This window comes from Benincasa hispida, chromosome 9 (assembly GCF_027475165.1).
Source record: "Benincasa hispida cultivar pf3 chromosome 9, pf3_genome.v1.1, whole genome shotgun sequence".
In the NCBI taxonomy this organism is placed as follows: Eukaryota; Viridiplantae; Streptophyta; class Magnoliopsida; order Cucurbitales; family Cucurbitaceae; genus Benincasa; species Benincasa hispida.
In genome coordinates, this window is record NC_143486.1 from 85,477,020 (window position 1) to 85,499,661 (window position 22,642).

At 33.7% G+C, this 22,642-nt stretch overlaps 3 protein-coding genes across 10 annotated transcripts; 1 reads left to right on the forward strand and 2 right to left on the reverse strand.

Moving 5' to 3' along the window:
• Nucleotides 1–7,696: 7,696 nt before the first annotated feature.
• LOC120085654 (putative phospholipid hydroperoxide glutathione peroxidase) lies at nt 7,697–11,203 on the forward strand. The gene is made up of 6 exons (XM_090317307.1): nt 7,697–8,192; nt 8,834–8,910; nt 9,037–9,098; nt 9,871–9,989; nt 10,068–10,235; nt 10,970–11,203. The coding sequence occupies exons 1-6, from the start codon at nt 7,923–7,925 to the stop codon at nt 10,997–10,999; spliced, it is 726 nt and encodes a 241-aa protein (XP_090173433.1). The 5' UTR covers nt 7,697–7,922; the 3' UTR covers nt 11,000–11,203.
• Nucleotides 11,204–11,672: 469 nt separating this feature from the next.
• Nucleotides 11,673–16,738, reverse strand: LOC120085651 (Myb/SANT-like DNA-binding domain protein). 7 transcript variants are annotated; one of them, XM_039041772.2, is made up of 9 exons: nt 16,581–16,738; nt 15,043–15,385; nt 14,812–14,962; nt 14,333–14,667; nt 14,090–14,240; nt 13,383–13,723; nt 13,132–13,282; nt 12,697–13,034; nt 11,673–12,425 (listed from the first exon to the last, which is right to left on the reverse strand). In XM_039041772.2, the coding sequence occupies exons 2-9, from the start codon at nt 15,373–15,375 to the stop codon at nt 11,913–11,915; spliced, it is 2,313 nt and encodes a 770-aa protein (XP_038897700.1). In that variant the 5' UTR covers nt 15,376–15,385; nt 16,581–16,738; the 3' UTR covers nt 11,673–11,912. The 7 variants fall into 7 exon arrangements, with proteins under 7 accessions (XP_038897700.1, XP_038897699.1, XP_038897697.1 ...); XM_039041771.2 differs by having other exon boundaries at nt 16,485–16,733; XM_039041769.2 differs by having other exon boundaries at nt 15,043–16,399; nt 16,485–16,727.
• An 853-nt stretch (nt 16,739–17,591) lies between these two features.
• UBP22 (ubiquitin-specific protease 22) lies at nt 17,592–21,438 on the reverse strand. 2 transcript variants are annotated; one of them, XM_039041775.2, is made up of 3 exons: nt 20,114–21,438; nt 19,430–19,548; nt 17,592–18,871 (listed from the first exon to the last, which is right to left on the reverse strand). In XM_039041775.2, exons 1-3 carry the CDS (start codon nt 20,884–20,886, stop codon nt 18,093–18,095), a joined length of 1,671 nt encoding a protein of 556 aa, XP_038897703.1. In that variant the 5' UTR covers nt 20,887–21,438; the 3' UTR covers nt 17,592–18,092. The 2 variants fall into 2 exon arrangements, with proteins under 2 accessions (XP_038897703.1, XP_038897704.1); XM_039041776.2 differs by having other exon boundaries at nt 19,430–19,538; nt 20,104–21,171.
• Between the last annotated feature and the right edge of the window lie 1,204 nt (nt 21,439–22,642).

Below are 22,642 nucleotides of genomic sequence, written 5' to 3' on the forward strand. Positions count from 1 at the left end.
TATTTTGGAGTGACATCTGTGTCAAACTGTTCAAGAGAAACCCCCACTGCAATAAACCTTGCACGATAGTGCCATCACACTACTAAATGTACAGTTGACAAACTTCTAACTAGTCATCGTACATCACTCCGGTGACCGGCTCACCGTCAACAGGAAACCCCAACAATACTTCTATGTCTTGTAGAGTGATAGTGCACTCTCCAACAGACATATGGAATGTATGCGTCTCGGGCCTCCATCTCTCGACCAAGGCTGTGATTAGATGTCAGTCCAACTGAATAAATCCTGCCTCTCGACGTCTGCAAGATATTTTTCCAATAGTATGATCTCGCCATACAACATATGATCGATGAATGGACTGGTCGTACAAAACATCGGGATCAACAGGTCCTGGGTTTATCTTGACGCTCCAATGCATCCCTTATTTCTGCTCTTCTTTTCTCGAAATAGTTCACGTATTTGAAGAATGTTATCTGAGCAAGAGCATTTATAGGCAACATTCGAGCTCCTTTGAGGACTCCATTTATGCACTCTGATAGATTTGTTGTCATCCACCTATATTTGAATCCTCCATCATGTGCAAGTCCATTGCTCTAAACTAATGTTGTCAAAAAAACTTAGATAGCTCCGATTTATTCTTTTGATATCTTCAATTGCTTTGTTGAACTTTTGAATTTGAAACTGACACCCGACACGATAAACATAAACTGACACCCAAAAAGTTCACGTTATCACAACGAGATGGATTAGACAGAACCAGCTACTGACAATGATGTGGATTTTGGAACCAGTTAGGACATAATGGAAGGAAGTGTCCTTCGTTACTAAGACGGACTCTAAATAGTTAGGGATTGAATAATAAATAATTTTTTTTATTATATATTTATTTTATTGTATATTCAATTTTTTTATTATAATTTATTATATATTCAATTTTTTTTATAATAATCTACTGTATATTCATTTTTTTTTTGTAATCAATAAAGTTTTACATTATAATAATCTAATAGATTCAATTTATAGTATAATAATCTAATATATTCAATTTATTCAATTTATTTTCTAATAATTATTCAATTATAGTATAATAATCTAATATATTCAATTTGTTGTCTAATGATAATCCAATTATAGTATAATAATCTAATATATTCAATTTATTGTCTAATGATTATTCAATTATAGTATAATAATCTAATATATTCAATTATAGTCTAATGATTATTTAATTATAGTATGATTATTAGCTCTTTTATCTCTTTTTTTATATATATTTCTATGGAAAGTTCAAATAAAGTGAAGACTCTCGCTCTCTCCTAAGATCTTGCTCTCTCATTTTCGCTCTCTCAGTATCGCTCTCTCCTAAGATCTCGCTCTCTCTGTTATTGTTGTTATTTTTTCATTAATGATTACTAGCTTTCATTTCTTCTGGAACAATCACAAACACTTTTTTTTATTATGGATCTACTTTTTTGTTCGTAGACAAAGCTAATTCAGAATTGTCTTTCATTCCAAGGCATAACTTGTATCCATACGCTTCATATTCGCCTGGAGTTCGCTCCCAGAAATATAGTCATCCCCACCCCCTCACGTCAATCCCACAAGCCTCCGTCTAATTCAAAATGATAACAAAATGCATAGGTTGTTAGAAGCAGCTCGAGTACTCAGATACATATAGTATACCATCTCATTACTTTATTTCCTCTATGAGGAAAAAAGAAAAGTAATAAACCTGCAATCTCGAGGATGGATGTGTGTCGAAACTTCAACCTTCGACAACCTAAGCGAGATTCGCGAGATTTCCCTTGTTGAGGGTTGAAGTTTCGGCTTATGTATTGTTTCCAAGTTTTTCTTTGTTCGTCGAGTTCTCAACGTTCGACCTCCACATTAGTCGAGTTCTCAACGTTCGACCTCTAGCCTCGAATTCCCAAAACAACAATATTTCTCTAATAAGTTTCAAAACAACAATATTTCTCTAATAAGTTTTGAAAACAACAATATTAATATTAAAGGTCCTTTGTAGCAAATAGCCCCTTTTACATGTTACCAACTTTTGACAATATGAAAAAACGCACCAAAGTTAGCAACTCTAATCCTACTTTTTCATTTTTAAATATATATCATTTATCTTTTCTATCCGTTCAAAATTTTCAAAATTTCACATCTTTTATCCATCTATTATGTTTTTCTAGTAATTTTTTTTTCTTCAAAATTTAAAATTTTTCATATATTTATTATTTATTCCAATTTATTTTTTTGTCGTTTTTTATTTTCAAAATTTCATATGTCTTTCTTATTTATTATTTAGAGTTATTATCAAATATAGAAAAATAAACCAAAATATTTACGAAATATAGCAAAATTTTAAAACTATCAATGATAGACGCTGATAAACTTCTATTAGTATCTATCACTGACATTGATAGACTCTGATAGAAGTCTATCAGTGTCTATCCTTGATAGTTCTAAAATTTTGTTATATCTTGTAAATATTTTCAACAGTTTTACCATTTAAAATAATTTCCCTATTATTTATTCCAATTCATTTTTTTTATTCAAATATCAGTTTTTTATTTTCAAAATTTCATATATCTTTCTTACTCAATATTTAATTTTAAGGATATCTATTATCATATATATTTTTTCAGAAAATATTCAAAAATAGAAAAATAAGGAAAACTATTTACACAAAATGGTAAAAATTTAATCTTCTTTGATAAAAGTTAATAGAGACCGATAGAAGTTTATCACTAATAAACGTTGATAGAAATTTGTCACCGATAAACGCAGATAGAAGCCTATCACTGATAAACGATTTTTTATTTTTTTTTTATAAATAATTTGACATTTTTTCTATCGGTGAAAATTTCTCAATTCTTTCGTGAATTCTTATCGATTATTCAGATATTATTTTGTTGGGAGACAAACAACAATACCATTAATTGATATTAATCCTTTCCGAGTTACAAGATTGAGGCTCACAATGGAGGATAGACCGAAGCCACAAAAGCAATTACAAAATCATGAGACGCCCAGTGGGCTAAAGAATGGGGCACCCTATTGCAGTCACGTTTAACATGATTGACATCCATAGAATTTGTTCACACATCTGATGCTGACATGTGAATGATTGGATGATTCATTGTGAAGAGACCTAACGAAGTTTTGAGAATCAGATTCAACCCAAAACATTGGAAAGACCCAATTCCCCAATCTCAGCCCATGAAAGAGGGCCAATGCCTCACCTCAACAGCAAAAATCTCCACAGTAGCAGACTGAAAAAAAGACGCAGCAGCCAACACTACACCTTGTTGGCCCCGAATCACCACTCCCAGCCCCAGACACGGCGGCTAACGGCAAGACGCATCTACGCTCATAATGAACGTCGGTCGGCTCCAATGAATGCCGATATATGCCTAGGACGATCTCCGGTGAACTCCGATCGGCTTCCGATCACTCAAACTGTTTGTTCTTTGAAACTCCACTTCCCCAACTGGCATTCCCACATTTTTCGAGATTCTATCCAACCAAATCAACCAGCACCCTATACAAAAAAGCTCTAAATCTTTAGTTCTCTTGCAACGCAAAAAGGTATGTACCATTGTCTCAACATCTCTCTCACTCTACACACACCATGGATGCGTGTTTATATGCCTCTGATTGAGATTGAACTTCGTAGGCAGTATGTTGTGAAAAATCTTCCATATTAGTAGCTTTACTTTGTTTGGAATGTGTATAGACCAGAGAAATTTCCACCACATAAGAACTAGGCATAGACACGCTCAAATTAATAAAGAGCTTTGTTAAGCTCTTTGTCGTGAAGTTGCCATCATTAGAGTAATGCCACAACCATGAATCCGCTCGAGAGGTTTGGCAAATAGGTATTAAGCAAATATGCTGGACATCATCCAGCTCCACAAACCAGCCACATTCCATCCACTCGTTTCCATAATCAGAATTCACAACCTATTGTTCAGATACTATTTTATATGTGGTCTCCTTGTTGCCCCGTCACTTATATTTTAGGTTATTTAGATTAACAAAAAAATATTTTTTTAAAAAATCATTTTTGTTTAAACTTTTATTTAACTAAATACATTTTAAAAGTGTTTCAAAAACCATTTTGATAGATTGTAGAGGTGTTCATGGGTTAAGTTGAAAGACTTTTTAGATCCAATCCTAAATTTTTTCGACCCAAATGATCTTTATTAAAAAATGAATTCAATCCAACCCAACCATGAAATATTTGGGTTGGGTTGATTCGGGTTAATTGGGTTATTTATTTAAAATTTTGTTTCAAGCAAAACGTAAATATGTAAAAATCTAATTTAATTGTTTTCATATATATTGAATTAAGATTAACAATTTAATTTCATATATAGTGAAAATTTTCTCTCTAAAATGCAAATAAACTACTTCTAAGAGTTGTTGAAAAATAAAATATTAAAAAAATATTGAAATAAAATAAAATTAAAATATATGTATAAATAATTGTGTTATAAGTAATAAAAAATATATTTTTTAAAATTAATAATAAATTCGAGTCGGTTCGGGTTGGTTTAGGTTATATTAGATGAATCCATGAACCAACTTAACCCATAAAATTTTTATTTATTTGAACTCAAACTCAACCCAAATCGCACATGATGGATTATTTTTAGTGCCTAAATGGGGCACTCGATTCGGACCGAACTTTTTGTCAGGCTACTGTTCTCTTATTTTGTTCCCTAAAAGTAATAGAGTAAGACATCGATTTCTCAATAAGATTAACTTTTTTGATTACGTGATTTACTTCTCTGAAAAATATTGGTGCGCATGTAAACGAGGTGCTCTACGAACTGAGCTACAGTCCTTGTGCTTGTAGATTGGGTTGATTGGTTTTTTGAACAACCCTAGGTTGTCAAACAATTCAATTTTTTCTAAATTGAATTATTTTTAGAATTAAATATTTAAAAAGTTAAAACAAACATATAATTAGTCTTTTGTTTTCTTATTATTTGTGGGCTCTTCTCCATCTTCTTTAATCGTGGCTTTATCTTATCTTATTTTGTTGCTATTTCATTAGATTCAACCATGTTATTGCACATAATTAGGTTGCATCTACCACCATGTGTTAAACATTTTGCAGTTTTCACATGTTGCCATGTTGTTACACAAACACATGGTATTAGTTAGATATTCTTCATTAATCTCAATATCTCTCTTTGTTTTGATGTTGGCCAATTTTCATTAGCTTTCTACATTTTTGCACTATTTTTTCTTGTTTGCAGGTGGGTGTTAGTCTAGCTGTATTTATTCTTATTATTATTGCCGTTTCAAATTTTAGGAAATTTTCATTTTTTTTTTTGTCAAAAAAAACCAAAAAAGAAAAAAATTTACTTTATTCGAAAAAAAATAAAAATAAAAAAATTTGAGTGTCCCTTGGATGCACTTTGGTGCATCAAAAGTATTATCCAATAAAATATTGTCATGTGATTTTTTAAAAAAATAATTTTTTTCTAATTCTATTTTTATGTAGTTAATAAGCGGGGAGTATAAGAGTTTGCTTATATAACAAATTGGCTCGAGAACAAGTAATCTAGTCTTCAAATATATATATTATTGCATTGTAAACAATAAAAGTGCATTTTGTCCCCATTGTTGGAAGGAGTATAAATGTGTGTTGGGAGTGAATTTTGAATAGTAAAATAAGATTTGATCCTAACTTATTTGGAATTTGTAAAAACTCATATCCTAATTCTACTAGGGTTAAGTTAAATCCTAGATCAAATCCCCATAAAATACACCATTATGACTTATATGAGGTAATCTATTACTTTTTTTCATTATATAATTTTTTTACCGACTTAGGCATCATAATATTTTTCGTTGTTTTGTCATCTTTTTTCTGAATTACAAATTTACAGTTATTTTCACATGATGCATTTTTCCTTGACCAAAATTTAACATGAACGATATGTAACTATCTACACTTATATTCAAATTTTGGAAATCTTCAAAACTCAAAGTCAAGGTTTTTTTTCATTTAGGGAAGGAGCATAAATGTCATCAGTGAATTTCTTTGTTTAACTTGGTGAGTAAGAACTAACTTTCAACTTTTCTTTCATTGAAAGCCACACATTGAGGTCTTCATTCTTACGTTGTTGTACCTAAAAAAAATAATTTTACATTAAAAGAACTTTCATCTAACTAAAATATATGTGTTAATTAATCTTAACTCAGTTCATTGGAACCTAAAAGCATCTTTTGTTGACGGTCAAACACAACACAACCAAATGTGAATGTATTATAAAAATGAGCCGAGTATGAAGAGTTCTTCACCTCATGCTCATATCTCATAATTTTTTAAATACTAAGGACTAAATTAAAAATTATAAAAGATATAGATAGCCAAATAAAATTACACCAAAGGTTTAGAGTATGGTATATATATATATATATATATGCAAAGACAACAAATTATTAAAAATATCAGAGATAGATCTCAAAACACGTGGTCAAGACACATACAAAATACCAAAACAACAAGCAACTCCAAAGCCAAAAGTCATCAAAACTCAAGGAGAAGATGTCGTATGTTACATATTATGCCTAAATTATGATACTTATTTCATTTATTTAATTAGTAATGTTGGAAAATTTAATAGTCAATTTGAAATAATCAAGATTTTTTTCTTTGACAATAGGTGGAATAGGAGATCGAATCTCTTACCTCGAAATTTAGTAAAGTAGTGGAAAGTTACTTTTTTTTTTTTTAGCCGTAGTCGCGTTCGCTTACGTAGAAATTAAATTTCATAACTCTTAATATAATATTATTTAGAAAAACTAATTTAATTTAATTACACTTTCATACCTTTTAATATTAGTGTTCTACAATTCCTTAGCGAGTGAAGTTATGTCTATACATCTATGTTTATGTCAACGTATTAGTTAATATAAGATACTTTTTTTTTTGTTGGAGTGATATAAGATACTTATTATTATTTAAAAAATGAATGATTTAAGATGGTAATATAAATATAACTCTACTAGTTAAGACTTTATCTATATCAAAATATTAGAACTTTGAATTTTCCAAAATATTGAAACCAAAAGGAAAAAAAAGTTTCAAATCTACTTCACAATAATTCCACTAAATGATGAAAACAAACAAATGGAAAGTATCTAATAACATTGTCTTCATAATTATTTTTTTATTTTTCTAATTTAGTTATTGAAAAAGTGGTCATCTATCATTAAAACGATAATGGGTGTCTCATTCCATCTTTTCTTAATTCCTTTTTTTCTCCATATGTGTAGTAAGATTGTGCAACAGTTAGTCGGAGTCGAATCAGCTAGGGTCAATTCAGTAAATATTTAAACTGGTTCCGACCGTCAAGGAGTGCAAATTGGCCATCAATCGGCAAATTGACCATCGGTCAGTTGGTAGATTGGTTTTGGTCGGTTTAATTCTTTGAATTTTTCTTTTATAAAAAAATTGTTTTGGATTTTTTTCAAAACGACTTGACCGAACCCGTCCACTTCTCCAACCAATCGTCTTTGATTCGATCCGTTTTGATTGATGGACTTGATTTTTCCATCCTATAATATTCTCCCCTAATATGAAATAAAGATGGAATATCTAATCTTAAAGTCAATAAGTGAGTAAATATATTTGCTTTTCATATGAATGGCTCACCACAACCACAGCCGCTATGCATTGTTTGAGAATAAATTAGTGAAGGTTTTTTGATTGATAATAATTAAAATGAATTAGACAATACCACGTGTAGCCACATCATCCACATTAAAATCCTTTATTAGAACTTAGAAAAATGTGCCATTCACACAGTTGGTCACAATCTGCTTCTTTTTCTTCTTCTTAAAGAACGCTCTGCAACTCGCACACCAAATTCCCAATCCACCGCATTCACAGAGCTTCCATGTCTTTCTCCGCCACTTTCCCGTCTCCAATCAATGTTTGCTCCAAAACCTCAACTGGTTTCTGCTATTCCCTTGCTTCATGGCCTTCCATGGCCGCTAATTTGATTCCTTCAGTCAAATCCTCGCTCGCCGCTTCGAAGTCGCCTTTTCTGCGCCATAATTTGCCTATGCAGTCCTCAATTTCTCGGGCTGTGCTTTCGAAAGCTCAATTTTCTGGTGTTTCTGCTAGAGCTGCTACGGAGAAGAGTATTTACGATTTCACTGTTAAGGTTCTTCTTCCTTTTCTTCTTACTCTTAATTCTTCAAAATTGTTCATCAGGAGCGGTGGAGTTTATCTACTGTTTGTTTCTCTGAGCATATTTTAGAATTGTTGTGAATTTCAATGTGGCGACATTCTCTTCAGCCAGAGTTTAAGCTGAACCGTTGTTTTTCTGGAAATTTGCAAATGATTTTCCCCCCAAATTGTTTTCGTACCAAAAGAGTAAAGAAGCTCTGATGCGTGGAATCATGTTTAAGAATATATATATATATATATACTATATGAAATATTACCTTTGCTCAAGCTTTTGACATGTGAGTTGATTAAAACATGGCATTAGAGATTTTGAATTATCATAATGTAACTTCAGACCTATTTGGAATGACTTGTCCAGTGCTTAAAAGTAATTTTTGCACTTAAAAGTACTTCGAAAGTCATTCTATACGAACGTTACGTGACAGGCTTTTAAAATCAAATTAATATTTCGAGCACATACATGAAGGAGGGGTGACCTTAACCTATAAAATTTTGAGTTTAGTAGTGATTTAATCGGAAAAAAGAAAAACATTGGCTTCCCTTGTGGAAAGAATGTGTTGGGATGCTGAATTGAAATTTTGAAAATGGATTTCTTTAGTATGTTTTCTGGTGCAGGATATTGATGGCAAAGATGTTTCTTTGAACAAGTTCAAAGGGAAGGTTCTCCTGATAGTTAACGTAGCTTCTAGATGGTATTCAACTCTAGCTAATTTTGGTTACACTAGATATGCTTAAAATTATGCAATTTAGTTTCCTGAAGAAGTTAATATGAATTTGTATGTCAATAATTTAATCCAAAATTTCTTTTGTTATGCCAGTGGCTTGACTACTGCAAATTACTCAGAACTGTCACACTTGTATGAGAAGTACAAAGCTCAAGGTATGAAAATGCTTTAAGTAGGGGTTGCATTAACTACTGGCACACCAAAGGACGCCTGACAAATAATTTGAACAAGCTCCTCCAAAAAAAAAAAAAAAAAAAAAAAAAAAAAAAATTGAACAAGCTAATCTGATATGTTCTCTCTTTTTCATTTCATCAAATAATTGTGTGGCTTTCTTTTGCTTATTAGATGGTTACAGCAATCGGGGAAGAAGATTGCTCCTCCTAATTTTGGATTAATATCTCGAACTACCTACAGTTTGGAATGGCTTTTTAAGTGCTTACAAAAGGAGTTTTAATAAATGGTAAAAAAAAGTTTAAGCACTTGAAAAGTTGGATTGATGAGAACCTTAGTTCCTTATGACTCAGCATACTACTTGGTGCAAATAGTGTACATGAATAGCAAAAAAAAAAAAAAAAAAAAAAAAACAAAAAAAACCATTTGGCTAGTGGAACATTTGGGCTGTGCACTAGAACTTGGTGAACTTCTGGAGAACTGCTATAGGTTCAGTCACGATATTAGATTAATTTACACATGTTATTTGGTTAACTTTAATTTAGATTTCAGTTGAAACCAAGATGAATGTATCAGGTTCAGCCAAGTGAGATTTGTGTTTGATTAAGGAATGAATTGTTGACATCGTTTATTATCAACGACCTTACTTGAACAGGTTTTGTTCTATAGATTGTACAACTGTTTCCTTGAGTTCTAATGAGACATCATTTGTTATCACAATCTTATACATGCATGTCTGTTTGTTTGGGAGGGCAGGATTAGAGATTTTGGCTTTTCCTTGCAACCAATTTGGGGGCCAAGAACCTGGATCCAATCCAGAAATCAAGCAGTTTGCCTGCTCAAGGTTCAAAGCAGAGTTCCCAATTTTTGACAAGGTAAACCGACTATATATATATATGACACAACGGTTTAATGTGAACTTAGCAAATAGTAAAAGAATTGCTGCATATCAGGTTGATGTCAATGGTCCAAATACTGCTCCAGTATATCAGTTTCTCAAGTCAAGTGCTGGAGGGTTTTTAGGCGATCTTATCAAGTGGAACTTTGAGAAATTTTTGGTGGACAAAAATGGTAAAGTAGTTGAGAGATACCCACCAACAACATCGCCGTTTCAAATTGAGGTACGACATTTTTTTTTTAAGGTGCACCATTCTGAATTTCGCTGCATTATCTAATTGTTGCAAGCTTTGGCTGTTTTAGCTACTAAATCGTGTTCTTCATTTTTCCAATTTAACTTTTTCAAAGCATTATTTGTCAAGTCATTGATAATTCATGAAGTACCAGTCCACCCACTCTACCGCCTGATATTTTGTTTTTACATTGTTTCGTCGACTTCATGTTCAAGGCAATCTACTAATTCAAGAGTAATTGAATACATGATAAGAAACCCTAGTGCAAGTAACTATAAGAACTCATCATGGAATTTGAACCTTGTAAACTACACACTAAAATTCCAAATTCAGACTATGTCAATTCAAGGAAAAGATAGAATGGATTTTACCACGATGAAAGTAGGTACGCTATGATCATGAAAACTAGGTAGACTAAAACTATATAATTAAGAATTTTTGGAGTGGGTAAACCGTAAATCTAAAAAGTTAACATTGTTTTTCTTTTCTTTTCTTTTCTTTTCTTTTCTTTTTCAGCCAGTAAAAATTAGTATATATTTCTTTGAGATTGAAGTTTAAATCCTCTCTCTCCACATTTGTCGCACTGACACAGTTTTTGAGTTATGACATGAACTATGCATTAATAGCCAACCAAGCTAAATATTTATGAAAAGGAAGTGCTTTTTTCAGTTCTAAACACTTTCCTTCAACTTTTGTTATTCTGATTAGGTTTTTCTGTTTTTCAGAAGGATATCCAAAAGCTTGTTGCCGCCTAAAATGTGGAGCTGATGGGAAAAGTTTGTAGCAGTTAAATATTAGAGGAAGAAAAGAAATGAACAGATGTACATATGTTTACCGTCAGTGGCTCAGTCCAATTGTCGGTGTTGTATACGTGTGAAATTTGTATTTACTTCATCTCTTTTCATGTTTTTATAACAATATCATAATATTATTATTGGTATAATGATCCAATTTGAGAATTACGTGTGTTATTGTGGGATTTTGCCCTGGAAATGTCTCTAGCATTGGAGCATTGCAACTCAAGTAAAACAAATGTTTCACATGAGAATTTTGTGCCTCCATTATTATTATTATTATTATTATTATTATTCGAAACAAACTATTTTTTTTTTTTAGCAATTTCTAAGTAATGGGCAAATAAATATATTTCTTTGGTTGTAGCAAAGTCGATTTGTACCCTCAAAGTTCACCGTCTCAGAACTTTTTCTTCCCACTCTCTCATATCCCGTCTATAGGATCCTCCAATCTATTAAGGAGTAAGTCTACATCTTTAATTTTTTTAAAATGTAATATTAAGACTAAATTTAAGATTTATTAAAATTACATGAACTAAAATTGGACAATTGAGAATATAGTGACTAAAATTGAATAAACTTCAAAGTATAGAAACCAAATAGTATTTTAATGTTAACTAAAAGATGTTGGAGATGGGGGAAACCTTTTTCCATTTTTATACTCCATGTATACAGTTAGAGCGAATGTTTAAGGTAAAAATTAGCTTCAGTCACTTATAAGTTATAACTACATGATTTGATCTATCATGGAGAGGTGGATGAAACCAGACAATAATATGTGAAATTACAAACAAAAATCCTCTTTTTGACTCGGTAAACTTAGTAGGAAGTTAGCAAAATACTTGCTAGTTACTGCAAGGGAGATGGCTTGATATTATTGCAAACGAAGCTTTCTTAATAACCACTTCTTTCGCAAGGTTGCATCCAGAGCCACAAATGTTTTTGCCTTCCTTTCATCTTCTAATAGGTCACAGGCATCTAACATCAGTTCATCATCGATGTCTGGTATAGCTTGAAGTGCATCAATGGCACCTTCCACTGCTTTATAGTTATGGTGTTGTTTCATGTTCACCAATCTAGTGACTACACCTGCCATCCCAGGGAGAGCTTTCTGCACGTCGTTCTCAGTTCTATGCACTTTCTTCAACAGCTCTGTGTCCAATGATGCTATCTCTGCAGGGCGCTTTCTCTGTTGAGAAATATGAATCTCTCTTGATGTTAGTAGTAGGTGTTCATGTCCAGCCATCTTTATCTCCACATTTTCGTTATCAGTTTCACCTGTACACCGACCATCAACTACTCTGTCTAATACGTTTCCAAAAATCTTGCACAAATCAGTATAGTACCCTAGGAATTTGTCTTTGTACAAGAGGGCATCTGGATGTTCCTGCAAAACATTCGAAAGATTGTGTCTTATTTATAGGCAACAATGTTGAACTTCTTCTTAGCTAACTATCCTTTCATGTAACTTAGAAAGGTACTAAAACACACATTCTGTTCTCTGAGTAAAGCCTCTTAGAGCTTGTTTGAAATGACTTTTTTAAGCATTTGGAAAGGTTATTCCAAACAAGGTCATTAATCAGGGGATCAACACTACAAGCACAATTGCAGCGAAAGTTCAATGTTTTCTATATTGAAATTATCGTAAATTAAACCACCTTTCCATAAGCTTCCCAGAGATCATCCACAGCAGTAATCAATTGTTGAGATTCATTCCACACGAACCCCCTGTGATTGAGAAGATTGTAGATGTCGCTGTATTGCTTCATCCACCAGAAATAACGATCTTCAAGAATATATCTGTCACATTGAAGTTTGAACCTCTCATTGAATGATATAATCATGTGAGTCCATGCTTGCTCCCTAAATGCTTGGCCAAAGGTATTTCCTTCTTGTAATTGTTCGAGCATAAGATCAATAAAAGAGCGATCCATCTGTGGCGTCCAATCTATCATGGGAAAAGGTCCAGCAGGGACTTGATCATTTCTCCTTTCATCTACAAAATAGAAAAACATAAAGTATTGAAGCAACATATTTTTGAGTCTCCACGCAAAAGAACTCATAAATGAGATTATATCAATAATTATACATACTAGTCATCAGAACAGGCACTCCATTACTTGGATCCGTATCATGCGCCAAACGGCTATATCTTCTGTCAGAACTTTCTTCACCAAATATAAAACACAACTTGTGATAGCTTGGTACAGTTTTAACTCTATATGATCGGGCATCAGGGTGATCCTGTGCATTTAATACATAAGCACAAAAGGGAAAAGGGTAAAAAAGGAGAGGGAAAAAAGAAAAGGAAACCTTCAAACGATTAAGTGAGAAGAGTGAAAACCTTGGTGTAAGCATCCCAAACATGATCATCAGCAGTAACAATTTCACGATTTTCATCCCAAGAAAATCCTTTTTGTTCGAGAAGAATCTTTATGTCATTATACAACCGTCTCAAATGTTTGTATCGATTTTTCAGCACATCCTTGTCATGGTGAGCTCTGAATTGGGCATTGAAAGCAGTAACCATGTCAATCCAAGCATGACTCACAAATGACTGGCCGATTTTATTGCCCCTATGCACCTGTTCTAGTAGTAAGTCTATGAGGTAACGATCCATCGGGGGCGTCCAATATGTTCTTGTACGATCGCTGACAGTTGCCATTTGATTTTCATTTGATTCTCCTGTAGATGCATAATACTTTTATTATGTCTGCAAAATCGATGGATGATCCATTTATTCATTATATGACTATATTCACTTGAAGCCTTTTAGCTTACACACAAAACAAAAGGGGAAAAAAAAAAGTTCAATAGCGCCCATCAAGAATTTCTAAAACTACCAGCAGAACTAAAAAGTTCATCTGCCTAGTTAATGGAGAAAGTAAAAAGCTAAATGATTATATTCTATATTCCAATTGTATATAACATGTCGATAAGCATTGATTAGGTTCATTTTCTTTGATAATCTCCACTGCAAGGTTTCGATTAGTTATCTTATCAATGGCTTTGTAAAGAGACCAAGATGCCTGTAAAGAACTTGTGACTCACCACACTTTACCTCTGATATGTCGTCTTGAAGGTTTTTATCTAGATGCAAATGATTCTGGTTCTCATTATCAATTACATTGCCATATATGAGAACCAAGTCATAGTAGTTTGGCAAGGCTTTCATTCTGTAACTTCGTGCAAATGGGTGTGTCTGCATTCAATAAGGTCCATTAAAATACTAGAAGAACAATAATAAGTGTGGAAAAAAAATATTCATATGTTTAATAACAAATGATGAGGCACCTTAACATAAGTGTCCCAAATATCATCAGCAGCAACCACCATTTGCTGTACTTCATCCCAGCAAAATCCATTTTGTTGAAGTAGATTCATAATATCGCTGTAGTATTTCCATAATTTCTTATATCGGTGTCTTAACACCCTTTTACCATGCTGGGGACCAAATTTAGCATTAAACAATGCAAGCATATCAGTCCATGCTTGTTTATTGAATGTATTAGACGTCTTATTGCCTCTTCCTACTTGATCCAGCATAAGCTCAATGAAATACTGGTCCATTTCTAGCGTCCAATCTGTTCTTGGACGATCAGGAGGTGCAGGGCAGCCAATGGTATCACCTGAAAATTGAGGGCAAGTTCCATATTATTTGATAGTTGACTATGTCCACTACTAAAGTAAAGTCTACTGAAGAGACAGGGAAGAGCATTACTCATGTATTTCATAAGGGTTTCACAGAGATCCATAACAGGAAACATTTTTACCTGTATTTACAGCTTGGACTTCATCATCAAAGTCTATATCATGACTTGATCGACTGTACCTTCCATCAGCACTAGTGTATCCATATATCAGGCATAAATCACTAAAATTCAGTACTGCTTTAGTTTTATAGGATCGTGCATCCGGATGAGCCTACAAATTATGGCGTCGTTTAAAATAATGCATGTCTCTATCAAACTTCAGATTAATTCTTCATGAACAAAGTTTTTCACCTTGATGTAAATGTCCCATACATAATCATCAGCTGTTACCATTTGTCGACCTTCGTCCCATGAAAAACCACTATGACCTAATAGATTCTTTACATCGTTGAATTGCTTCCACAAATTTGTATAGCGACTCTTCAATACATCTTTATCATACTGAGATCCAAATTTTGAATTGAACATCGTAAGCATCTCAGTCCATGCCTGCTTGTTGAAAGTGTGCCCACTCCTGTTTCCTCTGTGAAGCTGCTCCAACATAAGATCAATAAAGTAACGTTCCATTACTGGTGTCCAATATGTTCTGGAGCGTTCATGGCTTTGAATAGTTTGGCTACCCATTCTCCTTCTTCTAGAAATCATACACAGTCTTTAAGATTACTCATTCAATGAGTTGCAAAAACTCATTATACATAATTTTAATCATATGGAGGGGAAATGAAAAATACTATAGTAGCGTTTTACCTTTGCAAAGATGTCAACCTAGGGCATTAATTAGAACTTAAAATGCTTAACTTCAGAGGAAGACAGGAGCTTGATATAAACAACTTCACTAATGAGTTTTAACTATGCTCAAGAGTAACGACACGAGATAAGCAAAACATTCAAAATTAAAAAAACAATTCATTGAATTCTCAGGAAAAGGAAAGAACTTTAAATAGTCTATGCACTCCTTTTCGATCTCTTGAGAGATTTAAAAAGATTTTCACACCACATTCAAAATAAAAATTCATTGGATGATATATAGTTAAATCTACCTTCACCTATCAGCTTAAGCTTTTGGGTCAATGGTGATTTAAGATGGTATCAGAGTAGGTTGGTTCAGGAGGTCTTAGATTTAAATCTCTACATTGCTCATTGCTCCCCAATTAATATTCATTTCTACTTGTTGAACGTTCTCCATATTTTAAGCCCACAATTGAGGGGAGTGTTAGATGCAATATAATTAAATCTAACTTCACCTATCAATTTAAGCTTTTGGGTCAATCGGTGTTTTAAGAAAATTGGCCGTTATTGTGCAATTGGTAATATCATTATAGATGCAATAAACCGCTAAAATTCATAAGCACTGCAGCCAGCATTAGACAAACTAACCCAAATTAATATGCAAGACGCTGCAATGGAGGATCACAATGCAGCAGCATGCATTAAAAGTCAAAAGAATGTCTACGTCCATGTGAAATCAAAAGTACAAATTTGCACTCATTTCCCGAAGGTACATCTACATTATCTCCATGAAACCCTGCCTGCTCAAAATCTCTTAGAAAATCCTTCAGAATTAAGTCCATTGCAGAATTCAGAAATCCAAGTCCTCCCAACAGAACAAAACTTAACGTGATCATGAACAAATTCATCTTCTAGATTGCTACAGTAAACAGTTTTGAAGGTTTCGATCAAATGGAATACAATGGCCGAACGTTTTCATATCACAAAAATACTCGACAACTTACAGTGCAACAGCAGCATTGTCCGACGGCGAAGAGAAAGAAGATAGAAGAAATGCAATGGAGCTTTGAACGAGGGGAAAAATGGTGAGTTACTTGTACCTGTTTGTTGTTATAATAGCTGTAGTGAGAAGTGGGAATTGCAAGGTCCAAGGAAGTTTTTCAGTTGGCGCCTAAGAAAATCTGTTAGTCGGAAGAGTTAACCCTAATCCGGGATAGGAGCCAAAAACTCCAGAGCTGTTTGGTCATGGAGGCAACTTGTGCCTATTGCCATACAGGCCTCTTTTATATTCTTAGGGCTTCAAATTAAGTGGGCCAGGCCCATTTCAAACATTCTCTTCTTTAACGTCCCACTTTTTTTTTCCCCTTTTTTTTCATTTAAGGGCTGAAATTTACTTACTGGTCCTTGTCTGCATTAGTGTTTTTTTCCCAATTTAGTCCTTTTTCTTTTTCTTAATTTTTGAATTCGACCTTTAGTTCATCTTTCATTTTTTTTTTTTTAAATACAAGAAGCGACGACATTTTATGATCGCTTGATGCAACGAAAACATTGCACTTTCACTGAAGAAACATTCTTGACAGTTCAACAAAGAGAGGGATTAAATTTTACTATTTGTATAAATATTTTTTCTTTTTTTTTTCTATTTTTAAAAATCTCCCAATTTTATATTTAGTCTTCCAAAGCTATTCAAATTAGTTGAATAATAATTATAATTTTCATACTAGAAAAGTCACTGTAAATATTTCTACAATTTATTAAGAGAATGCTAATAAAGATTCATTTAAAAGTTTTTTCAAAAAAAGAAGGAAAGGAGAAAACAACGATAGATTAATTTAAAATACATCAACTAAAATTAGATATTTAAAAAGACAAAAGCAAAATAAGACAAAACTCAACCCAAAGTACGGCAAAATGGTAATCTAACCCAAATAGAAAAATAAAATGAGTCTCCCTAACCCGAGGGGCACCCGTGAACCCAGCAAAATAATAATAAATAAGTAAATAATAATATTTCCACTAGATCCCAAAAAGCACTTTTTTCAACCAAGCTCAATTTCTGCATTGAACTCGCTGGCTCTAATGAATCAAAGGAACAAAAGACAAATTTGAACTATGCAGAAATTGGAACTTCTCTTGACGAGCAGAGGCTTTTAAACTTATTACAGTTTTCAAGTGATTCACTTTTGAATTTCTTACACCTTTGGCTTTCTTATTAAAAAGAAGGAAAAGAAAAAAAAAAGCCTTGTATGGCTCATCAATGCTTTTACAAACCACATACGCATCTGTTCTTGCCCACATGCCATCACTGAATTGACATGGTTGGCATCTTCATCTTTCGAAGACGCAACGTTTTCGATATCACATCATCCTGTTGTATGAGCCTTAACGACCCTCTTAAGGTCACATTCATCCGATTAATTTCCGGAGTGTAGTTGGTGACGAAATTCTGGCATTCCAGTAGAGGCACAACAGCAGAAATAATCAAGAATATGTGTCGATATCTAACACATTCTTTCTGTGAAGTACAACCGATTGTTCGATCTTTCATTTGGATCCTTAGTCGGCCTTGAATGTGTGATGCATAATGTGGGAACCTTAGGCAAATCTCAGTATTAACAGCAACCAGCAATTTGTTGGAATGCATCATTGCGCGGGGAAATAGGAAGGCAGCTCAATTCGTCATTTGATTTGTGGTTGGCTATTTTCTGTAGATAAAACATCATATAACACTGAGAGTTTCTCACCATTTCTTCATCAACTTCCGTGATCCAGGCATCATCGCATTTATACCATCGATTTCTCAAACGCAAGTACGTCACGTAGTGGCCAGATTCGAGCGTCCCTGAATGGGAAACCACAGCGAATATCTCAAACTTTGATGAAGCATCTAATTCATCCCCCTCAGAAGCAAAAATCCTATTCCCATATCTGTTTCTGATAATAGATGAGGACAGATAAGGGATCATGTCAAGGGAGAAAGGAAACTGCAAATACCGATCGATTTTTCTCGATGTTCGCCTGACAAAGGAGTGTTCAAATCGTTTGATATGCAAACACAAGACCAGCGGCAGCCTTCTGATAGACATTTGTTTCACTGAATTTCTCTTTTCTTGACAATTTTGGCAGAAAAGTTTCTGGTCGGATCCCAACTTTTCCGGTCTTGTGAAAAGATCCAAACAACCAGATAGTGTAGACTTACTGCTGAAATCTGCCGGCTTTGCTGACTTGCCAGCTATATTTCTAGAAGAGAAATCCTGGGTGTCCAAGTCAAGTGAAATGTCCACGCATGGATCATAAGTTGTTGAAGTGAATCCACAAGTCATACAGGTGACATCTGATCTCAACTGTCCAGAGAAGGCCTTGTGAGCAATACATTTGCAATCTCCATTCTCTGTTAAAAAAGGAAAAAGAGAGTTTCCTTGTAAGTAAATACAGAATCATCAAAGAAATCCAAATAGTTCACTCCAACACATTTTCCCCTCATCCAAGTTAAGAGTAAATGAATTTTTTTAGTATAACAACTACAGAAGCAAGGGATCCAACCTCTAACTTGTAAGGGAGAGAAAGATCATGCCAACTACCATTGACTGTTGAGCTAAGCTCACTTTGGCAGTTAGGGTAAATGCATTTCTAATCTGTTCTAACTTCATCTAAGTTCGACTAAACATTGTGATTGTTTTAATCATCAAAATTAAGTAACAAGGTTAACTTAAAATGTTGCTAGCATAATCATAAAACACATGCCTTACGTCAAAATCATGAATGCATTCTTCACAGAGAATCTTTTAACTATAAAATACTTAGGAGCATACAAAACATTGACAAACAGCCAAATTAGATGTCACAGTCATAGAATGAGGCCCAAACAAAGGACCAGAGAAAGAAGTGGCCTCCTTAAACATTAAACAGGAAAACTAAATTTAGAAAAAAAAAAAAAGTAACATATCACCTTTATCTTGGCTCCTAGATTTCTGTTCTCGCTCATGGATTCGATCTAAAACTGAGATGAAGAACTCGTGGGCATCCTGCTGCTCATAACATGCTAAATTTGCAGAGTGCTGCCACCAACTTAGAGATATGAAAACAAGATTTGAAAAGTTTAGAAAATACCCCAAATGATCTAATTGATCAGATCTGAAAGCAAATACTATATCAATCCAAAGAATTACAGAAGTTGAAACCGACAAACAACACATCTTTTCATCAATTAATTTCTGAAAGAAAACAGACTAAACCCAAAAGTTTAAGCTACGGTACATATAATAAGCTTCTATGTATTACTCTTAACAATCCTCTTAGTTTTGAACTCAGAAATTAACACAATATCCAACAAGAGATTATCAAGGAAGGCAATGTCATTGCAGTAGTTCAATGAATCTCTTACATCGATACACAACCTCGTAAACACAAAAGTTTAAGCTAATAGATTAAGATCAGAGGTTAAAATCACACACCCACATGTTGAACTACAAACAATTCAGAACCATCTACTTTTTCTTCTAATACAGACCATGAATGGCCATGACAGACAGAGAGGCAGAGATCAGTAAACTCTGTCAAGAGCTTCAAACTAGAAAAGGCCAAAAACCCAACAGAGAATAAAGAAATTGGGAGAAATCATACAATGGCAGACCTGTGGAGAAATTGAGCTGGACTATAAGGCACATGATCACCAGAAAACACAGCAGAAAAAATATAATCAATGTCACAAGGCAAACACAGCTGCCCCATGGGTCTTTTGCTGCAAGTTTCACGGTTGTGCTGATCATTCAAGAAGTAATTGCTCAATGGAGGAGTATGAAGAAACACTTGAAGAACAGAGTTCATAAAGCATGTATTGCCCAAGTTATTCAATCCCCTCAATCCCAAAGGATAGCACGATTTCGACCGCTGATCTTTAACAGAAATCAACGGTTTCAAATTCTTCAAATCCAACAAATCTACAGATCCCAATCTCCTTCTCTTACTCGATCGCTCCCCAATACTCTCTGCCGCCGATTGCGATTGCGATTTCTCCGGTACAGCGACGACGATGTGCTTCGACATCACCGTCCGATCAAAATCAGGATCGTAAACCTGATCGGAGCAAGCATAACAAAAAAGCTCAGCTCTCTCAACATCAACAGCTAAATCGTGGCCTTTTTCAGACTGGTTATGAAGAGGGGTATGATCTGAACAAGAGATTGAGGCACAAATCAAGCATATGTAAAGTCTTCCTTTATACCCATCACAAGAACCGCATCTGGGTAGCTTCGAATCGGGGTTTTGAATACTGGTTCTGCCATTTGGGGCAGTTTTAAAATGATTTTGAATGGATTTATAGCCGTTTAATCCATATCTGAGCTTGTAATCAGCGAGATGGTTGCATGGTGTTGGATTAGAATAAGATGGGTTCCTTTGGGACATGCTCAAAAAGAGAAACACAGAACCACAGATTTGTTTGATAGGAAAAAGAATCAAACGGATGATTTATATTGTGAAAGAAGAAATCGACAGTCTGAATCAAAAGGTAATAGTTAAAATGGGGTAATGAAAAGAAAAAGAAAATGTATGTATGAATAAAAATGGTTCGTTCCTTGTGGAACCTTGAGGAAATTTTGGATTTGGGTCGAGAAATCTCCCACGTTTTGTGAAGGGAAACTGATAGAGAGAGCTGAATGAAATGGAAGGACTTAGCGGAGAAGGAAAGGCGGTGCTTTTGACTGATATAACTCATAATATAACCCTTCCATCATTTCCCTTTGAGGCCCATCAAATAATGGGTGCAAGTTTCTCTGCTTTCTCTGAAATCCTCTAGAATGAAACCAAGAAAATGTCAAAATTTGAGCTACCATTAATGTTTGCTTAAAGATGAAAGTTGGTTCGAAACCATATTTATTTTATTAAGAAAACCTTTAAATTTTTACCCTATATTTGTTTGAAATAAAAAGAATGATCATACCAGTGAAAGTCTATAGCATTTCAATTACAAGGGAATTCTTATATTTATAGTTTTGTTGTTATTAATTTACTATTTATACAAGATAAGAAAAAGGCTTAGAAGCAAGAGTGTCACAACTAAAAGAGAGTAGGTTTGTGACTCCATTGAAGTGGACAAGTGGAGGCTATATGTGTCTGTCCCCATGAGTCATGCAAGCGTTGTAATAGTTGTGATCGCAATTAAGGAAAATGGTGCATTACCTAACACATCAATATGAAGATTTGTAAATGAAATAACCTCACCTAAGGTCATATATAGCCAAATATAGTCACAGAAATAATATTGGAGTCTCCTCAAGGCTGATCATGCCACACGGTTGAAGATATCAGGGACGATAGATCCTTCACATGTTTCTATAATTGTATGACATCGTCCACTATAGGCATACGTCTCATAGTTTTTCTTTTGTTTTCACTCAAAAACTTTGTATCAATAGAAATAATTTTATTCACTTATATTTTATGGATCTCTATCTTTTCTAGCCCATGTAAAATTTTATTTACACTTCGAATGAAAAAGAGTACAACCATGTTGCGTATTATCACAATATAAAGCGTAATAAATTTTCTTCTTTGTGTGATGGATTTTTACCCATTGGTTGCCCTTCGTTATATATATTTGAAGGGTAAAATCTGTTTATTCTTTGGCCATTTTAAATGAAGCCAACATAACTGCAAAATAAATTTCATTTAAGTGATAATCTTGGTATGGAAGAACGATGGTGAATCTATTGTCAACAAGAGCGTAGCTCACCTGACATAGTGCTTATGTTATCTTTATTGTTGGTGTCAAATGCATGTTAACTTCTGGTGATCGTTTTTGAAAAACTTGTATTGGCATTGATTTAATATATAATTATTTAATTAACTTAAATATCACATATTTATACTAACCTCCATTCTTCATCATTTGTTAACTAATTAATTAAACATTAATTAATCAATTAACATATAAATGAAAAAAGGTACAATTGGTGGTATAAATTAGGTGAAGGAAGAAGAGATCAGTTTTTTCAATTCACTTTCACAATCCACAAATTTCTTCAGCTAAAGCTTAGAAAACCAGAGAAATATTGGGTTTTATGTCCTAACTCATGGTTCGTAAACAATAAACTTATTTTGTTATCAATAAAGATGTTATTGATGTTTTATTCAATAAAGTTGTTATTGAATGTTTGAATTG